The 7,894-nt window shown below is 49.8% G+C and overlaps 1 protein-coding gene across 3 annotated transcripts in view; it reads right to left on the minus strand.

The window, feature by feature from the left end:
• Positions 1-603, minus strand: part of Sema4f (ssemaphorin 4F) — a 28,259-nt gene extending 27,656 nt beyond the window's left edge. For all 3 annotated transcript variants that reach the window (XM_059256739.1, XM_059256738.1, XM_059256737.1), the window contains exon 1: positions 435-603. In XM_059256739.1, coding sequence (XP_059112722.1) covers positions 435-603 — 169 coding nt within the window. The remainder of the gene's footprint in view (positions 1-434) is intronic.
• Between the last annotated feature and the right edge of the window lie 7,291 nt (positions 604-7,894).

The following is a 7,894-nucleotide window of genomic DNA, read 5'->3' on the forward strand; positions in this document are numbered from 1 at the left end:
CTAGAAAGAAAGAATAGGGAATAGCATGGGCTTGGAAATGAAGTGATGAGTGTGGGTGTATTGCGGGAAACAGAAGAATAAAGGACTGATATGGACAACCTTGGGCAACCCCCAGGTGTTCCCGGGGCTTCCGTATTCAGGTCTGCAGGATGAGGGACTGCACCCTGTTGAAAAAGGGGGCTTCGGGAGCACTGTGGTTGTGTCTTGGGAGCTGAGGTGCAAGGCCAGGTTGGGGATAGGATAGGGTGGGATGGGATGGAATGAGATGAGATGGAAAGGTACGGAGTAGAGGTCTTGGTCTCAGAGGGGTGTGCACCGCACAGAGGGGCCCTAGATGCTGCCTTTGGGGTTAGCAGGACAGGTGGGTGTGGGCACCTGCACGCAAGGGCTGGGCTCCGTGCAAAGGGCTGAGGACAAGGGTCTTTGCGTCTTACCGGAGATGGGCAGCGAGGTTCTGGGCACCGAGCGGGGGACGCGGCCGCACACCGGGGCACTCAGCATCGCTAGCAGCAGCAGCAGCGACGGCGGCGGTGGCGGCGGCGGGAAGGGCGACACCGGAGGTGGCCGGGGGCCCGGGCGGGGCCGCTCGGCCCTGGCCAGCATCTCTGGCTCCGCCTGATGCCGGGTGGGGCGCGTCCAGCCGATTCTGATCAGTACCGCTACAACGCGGGCCTCGGCGCCTTTCGGGTCCCTTCGGCTGAGCTCGGCCTGCAGCGGAGAGATGAAACACAACCCGACTCCACCCCCTCACGAAGGAGCCAATGGAGACCCTGTTTCTTCCTATAACCAATCAAGATTGAGTGGAGGCGGGACGAGGAAGAGAGGCCCAACCCAGGTGGAGGCGGAGCTAGGTCAGGTGCAGGTGTGAGTGTCTTCCTCAGACGAATGGAGGTGTCCCCAGGTTTGGAGTCACCCGTGAGTTTGTTGCAGTCGCTCCAAACCCCCAAATATCCATGTCTGGTACTACTAGGAATATATATGTAATACTATGAAAAATATGTGGGTAAATGGGAGCACGAACCAAATTTTCCAGAATTATTTCTTTGTTCCCTGCACACACAAAGATACGGTTGTAAAGGCTGGAAAGATGATTCAGTGGGTAAAGGCACCTGCTGCTAAACTTGAAGTCTGAGTTTGATTTCACCCCCACCCCCACACTAGGGGCCCCACAACATGGAAAGTTGAGAATCCACTTCTTCAGGCTGTCCTCTGACGTCCACGTGCATGCCATAGGACTAGTGCCCCCACACATCCACAAAATAAAAAATTAATATGAAACACACATATATATGTGTGAGTATATTAGTTACTTTTCTCATTGCTGAGATCCAGCTTAAGAAAGGATTTATTTTGGCTCACAGTGGAGAATATAGTCCACCAAGATGGAAAACACTTGGTGGCAAAAAAAGCGAGAATGCTGGCCACCCTGCATCTGCAGTAAGGAGCGGAGAGGCATGCTGTTGCTCAGCCTGCTTCCTGGGTTTTTGTTTTTGTTTTTCCATTCCCCCGATGTCATCCCAGGAGATGGTGCCATCCATAATTAGTGTGGGTCTTCCTACCTCAACCAAATCTAGTAACTCCCTCACAGAAATGCCCAGAGGTTTGTCTCGGGGTGATTTTAGATTCTGTCATGTAGGCATTATTAACCACCACATTACGAAAAACCGGGCTGGAAAGATGGCTCAGCGGTTAAGAGCGCTTGTTGCTGTTACAGGGATCTTGGGTTTTCTTCCCAGCGCCCCCTCGGTGGTTCACAACCATGTGTAACTCCGGTACAAAGGATCTCATGCCCCCTCTTCTGGCCTCCACAAGCACTGCATGTACAGGGGACACAGACATACAAGCAGGCAAAGCACCTACACACATGAAATAAAATTAAAAATCTCAGTCTTTAGGTAAGAACTACGGTGACCAGAAAGTGGGTTGGCCAGAGTCAAGAGGGACCACTGGGGACTTGAGAGGAGAATCCACAGAGGTGCATCCAACGGAAGAGGCCTAGGGTGGCCCCTCAGCGCTGCTCTGCACATAGTACTCCGTCATTTCTAAGCAGCTTTTAAGGAGCAGTAGCTGTGTTTCGGGGCAGGACTTTGAGATATGAAGTAACGTCCTCCTGTCCCAGAGGGAACTTCTGCTTACCAGGTGTTTTACATACATAATTTTGTTTCATCTCCTGGGGATCCAGCTGGGAAGTGGAAGGCTGAGTCAGAGAGACACTGCCAGCCACCACGATGACAAACAGCATGTGAAGATGCCGGTAAGCCATGAGCCACGTGGCAAGGTATAGATTTATAGAAATGAATTAATTTAAGCTGTAAGAACAGTTAGCAAGAAGCCTGCCACAGCCATACAGTTTGTAACCAATATAAGTCTCTGTATTCACTTGGTTGGGTCTGACGGCTGTGGGACTGGCAGGTGAGAGAGATTTGTCCTGACCATGGGCCAGGCAGGAAAACTCTAGCTACAGGATCCTGGGAGGGAGACCTGAAACAGAAATTAACACTCCCATGTTACTCTATCAGGAAACTGTATTGGGATTTGATGTCGTAGAAGCAGAGCTTTTGGGCTTCCCACACACCAGCAGTTTTTAGCTCTGTAAACTCCTGCTCACTGAAGTATGCCTACTAACCCTTTATCAACTCTCACCTTCACACTGAAAAAGAGAATTGACTGGTAATAGCAAAAAGAAAAAAAAAGAAAAAATTAAAAATGTAGAGGTTGTAGTATGTATGTAATTTGTATGCTACCAAATAGCACATTTAAATTCAGCAATTTTGTTACATATAACTTGATACGATGTTGTGAGTTATTTAAATAGCACAGTTATAAATAGATTTAACTGTACTTACTTTCTCAATAAAGCTATAAAAAATTCTTACTTATGCCGGGCGGTGGTGGCGCACGCCTTTAATCCCAGCACTCGGGAGGCAGAGCCAGGCGGATCTCTGTGAGTTCGAGGCCAGCCTGGGCTACCAAGTGAGTTCCAGGAAAGGCGCAAAGCTACACAGAGAAACCCTGTCTCGAAAAACCAAAAAAAAAAAAAAAAAAAAATTCTTACTTAAAAAATTCCCACTTGAACCATAATAAACATATACTATGGTCTAGTTAAGAAAGAACCTGGTGGACATGAGAGATGGCTCAGTGGTTAAGAGAACTTGCTGCTCTTCCAAAGGACCTGAGTTTGGTTCCCAGCACCCATGTGAAGCATCTTACAGCTGCCTGTAACTCCAGCTCCAAGAGATTCCACACTGTCTTCTGGCCTCTGCTCCCACATATATATGACATTCGCTCACACATACACATACATAATTTTTAAAGAGAGAAAGAACTTGGGTTTCAAGTAATATGGATGTAAACATCTATCAATTTGCTAAGGACTAACCAAATAATTCACAACAAAATTGTGACATTACCTAGTTATCATTGTTAAGAATTTGTAGAAGTTACATAATTATTGTGGTGGTTTGAATAAGAAATGTCCCCCACAGGCCCAGGTATTTGAACACTTGGTCCCCAGTCTGTGGCACCGTTTAGGGAGGTTATTGAAACTGTAGGAGATTGTCTTGCTGGAGGAAGTATGTCACTGGAGCTTTGGGGGTTTATAACCTCACCCCACTTTGCCCTCTCTGCTTTCCGGGTGCAGTTGAAGATGTGATCTCTCGGCTTCCTGCTCCAACCACCTGCTACTATGCTTTCCCCACCAGTATAGACTCTCCCTTTGGAAACACAAGCCAAAATAGACTCTTTCATAAGTCACTTTCGGTCATGGTACTTATCACAGCAACAAAGAGTGACTAGTACAATTATAAATCAAGAATAACAGCTGAAGGCAGAGAGCAGCTGGAAGCATCACTATTGCCCTTTATAAAATTGCAGGATTTTATTCTACTTGTGGTGTGCACACAATAGGTATTTTACAGACCAACAGTACATCTCAGCAGTGACTGGATAACGTGCCCGGCCATCCAGAAATGCACTGATCTGCTTTGGTGTTTTAGTGTTAATACGCCTAACAACTGAGTTGGAATGGTGAGTAAACAGCCCTTAGTCACCTGTAGAATGGAAGTCTAGGATGGCATCTCATGTTGTTTGTGAGCAATGAGCACTTGCTTTGTTAACTCAGGCTGACTGAAGACTGCTTCAGTCGTCATATGCTGTTCTGTCCTCTAAGGAGGCCTCTGTGTAAATAAGCACTTGCTTTCTAGGAAGAATCCTTGAGCAAATCCTGACCAACTCTCTAATCTTGATCATGTTCCTATTAGGTGCACATTTAGTATTGGAAGACAATTGTGGTCAGTCATGGATTTCTACTACCAACCTTGTTTTCTTTCTGTGATCAAAACTTCAATCAACCCAGTTTTAAAAAATGACATTTGTGGGGTTGGAGAGTTGGCTCAGTGGTTAGGAGCACTTGTTGTTCTTGCAAAGGACCCAGGTTTGATTTCTAGCACCCTCGTGGAGGCTCACCCCTTCCTCAGGCACCAGGCATGCTCTATTTCTATTATTTTTACTTTGTGTTGTCATTGATGATTTCATGTACATTTTTGTCTCCTTTGAGAATTCCCATATAATTGATTTCTAAAAGCTTCAAGGCTCAGGTTAGGGGATGGGGATATAGCCAATGGAAGAGAGCTTGAGGGGAAAAAATGAGGAAAGTGGGAAAGAAGGGGAGGAAGGAGGAACAGAAAGGGAGAAGAAAGGAGAGAAAGGATGGAGAGATAGAGAGGGAGGGAGGGGAAGAGAGGAGGAAAAAAGAATTGATGTGTTAAGGCAGTGTCGCTCACACTTGTAATCAGAACATTCAGGAAGGTTGAGGCACAAGGATTGCCTGGGCAGCGTGAGTTCAAGGCCAGTCTGGAGTGCATGGAGAGACCCAATCTCAAAAAGTAAAAGGGGCTGGAGAGTTGGCTCAGCAGTGAAGAGCGCTTGTTACAGAGGCCCTGGGTCTCTTCACAACACCAGTACTGTGTGGCTGTACACAAAACAACAGTCTGTAACTCTAGGTGCAGAGGATCCAACGCCCCCTTCTGGCCTCCTCAGGCACTGCACACACACAGTGCACAGACATGGTAAAACACTCATATACATAAAACTAAAAAAGTCTTTCTTAAAAGGCAAAAACAAAAGAGAATTTTTATAGCCAGACTCTGTCACTTTTAACCCATTAAAATCTTCCTACTTCAGCCTCCCAGCTAGAATATGTGTTTAATAGTATTTCCTGACGGGCGGTGGTGGCGCATGCCTTTAATCCCAGCACTCGGGAGGCAGAGGCAAGAGGATCTCTCTGAGTTCGAGGCCAGCCTGGTCTCCAAAGTAAGTTCCAGGAGAGATGCAAAGCTACACAGAGAAACCTTGTCTTGAAAAACAAAAAAACAAAAACAAACAAATAGTATTTCCTTAGCTATTTCATAAATACAGACACATACATAAAAGATGAAGAGAAGTAAAAATAATTCTAGTATGTCTACAATCCAAGTTAAGACAGGTTGAGAAATGCCGTGTACCTGTTATCCTAGCTAAGACCAAAGAACGGCAGAGCCACTATCAAAAAAGATAAGAAAAGGCAACTTTCTTTCACAAGAGGGTCCGATGGCCATGGTTTGCGTTCTTCCATACCCCAGTCAAAGCATTCTACAGTGTGCTCACCATCAGGGCTTACTGAATAAAACTGTTGGCCAAGTGAAAGCTGTGGGCAAGAAAGGTTAAAGGTAAAGGTTTAAAGGTTGGGAGGGGATAACGAAGGGAAAGTTGTCCAACTTCACGCAGGTTTTCTGAAATCTACAACTGCCGGTGGACCATAGAGGACTAGTCTCAGGACGTTTTGGAACTTGAGCAACAGCATCGGGCGTGAATGAAGCTGAGTGACCCCGGAAGTCAAGGGCTGGGGGGGAGAGGACACCACCACCTGCAGTGAGATGGCCTGAGGGCTCACGTCCAGGCACCAAGGGGTGTGGGAGGGGTCTCTGAACTGGAGGAGCCTGAGAGGAAGAAGCCCCAGAGGGACAGAGCCTCAGTGGGAGGAGCTTAGAGGGAGGAGCATGAGGGAGGGGAGGTCCTACAGGGGGAGGCCCCTATAGGGGAGGAGCTTAGAGGGAGGAGCATGAGGGAGGGGAGGTCCTACAGGGGGAGGCCCCTATAGGGGAGGAGCTTAGAGGGAGGGGCACCAGGGAGGGGGAGGTCCTACAGGGGGCGGCCCCTATAGGGGAGGAGCTTAGAGGGAGGGGCACCAGGGAGGGGGAGGTCCTACAGGGGGCGGTCCCTATAGGGGAGGAGCTTAGAGGGAGGGGCACCAGGGAGGGGGAGGTCCCTATAGGGGAGGAGCTTAGAGGAGGGGCACCAGTGAGGGGGAGGTCCCTATAGGGGAGGAGCTTAGAGGGAGGAGCCCCTGAGGGAAGAGACCTGGGGGCGCAGCCAGCGTGGAGGAGGCGGTACCTAAGGGCGAAGCCTCAGAGGAAGTTGACTGTGAGGAGGAGGTGCCTGTAGGGGAGGAGCCTGAACTTGAGGTGAGTGTTTCTAAGGGAACAGCTGAGTAGGGAGGAGTACTGAGACGGGAGGAGCGGGTGCGACAGAGAGTGCTACCTAAAGAGCGACTCCAGAGGACGGTGCCCCAAAGGGGGCTCCCTTCAGCGGGTGCCTGAGGGAGTTGCCTGAACTGGGGTCCGACGGGTTGCCCCGAGAGAGACACCCGAAGGAATGTGAGGGGAACGTCTAAGGGAGACGTCACCCGAGGGTCTGAAGACGAAGCCGCCCATGGACTAGAACAGTTGACGACGGAGTGAGCGACACTTGAGGTTGTAGGCTAGAACTCTGGGGTGCTGGAGCTGCGCTTTAGTTTGATGGGGAGGGGAGGAGCAGGCGGGGGGGGGGGTGGCGGTGGTCCAGGGGAGGCATCTGAGGTGGACTCCTGAGGGAGCAGAGCCTGAGGTAAGGTCCTGAGAGGGCGTGCCTGAGGGGACCCCTGAGGTGACTGTGTCTGAGGGGTGGATCCTGAGAGAGTTCTGGGGCGTCTGAGGTGTGCACTGGAGAGGGCGTGCCTGAGGGGAGCAGGCAGCCTGGCTGGCGGGTAACGACGCTTGGTCCTCAGGCCTCCGGGCAAGGGAAAAGACCGAAGGGCTCGGGGGTCAGGACCGCGCGCGCCTCAGAGGCGGCTCTAGGGGACACACGAGTCAGCCCCGGCAGGTGCGAGGGCGCCGTCTGCTGGGTCCGTGAGGGCGGCAGGACCAGCGGGTGACCCGTCAAGGCCGTGCTTCAGAGTCCCGGAACTGACTACAGGAGGGAGGCTTAAGTCTCCCTCCCTCCCTCCCTCTCTCTGTCTATCGTCGTGGTGTCGCCCTCCCCCCCTCTCTCCCCAACGTGAATCTGGTCTAACTTCTTCAGTAAGAAAGAAACAATGAACTCTGAAGGTCAAAGAAACTTTTTGTCTCCCCTCTCCAAGGGAAACCTTGACGTCTTTTTTTTTTTTTTTTTTTTTTTTTGGAGCTGAGGATCGAACCCAGGGCCTTGCACTTGCTAGGCAAGCGCTCTACCACTGAGCTAAATCCCCAACCCCAATCTTGACGTCTTTAAGACTCTTGAAAATCTATTAATTTATTATTTTTTTAAATGGAGGATAGGGTCCATGCAGGCAGAAGTTCTTTGAACCCCAAGAAGTATGGTTTGGTTTGGTTTGATTTGTGGTACTAGGGGGAATCCAGGGCTTTGCACGTGCTGGTGACACCCTCCCCACAACACACACACACACACACACACACACACACACACACACACACACACACACGCACACACGGGGAAATTTTAATGGCACTCTGCTCGAGGGAGAGTAGTTGGATCACTTACTGCACAGTCAAGTGTCCTAAGAGGTATAAATGCACAGCACTGGTTCTTTAAGGAGCGAATG

Source organism: Peromyscus eremicus, chromosome 3 (genome assembly GCF_949786415.1).
Source record: "Peromyscus eremicus chromosome 3, PerEre_H2_v1, whole genome shotgun sequence".
NCBI classification, from domain to species: domain Eukaryota; kingdom Metazoa; phylum Chordata; class Mammalia; order Rodentia; family Cricetidae; genus Peromyscus; species Peromyscus eremicus.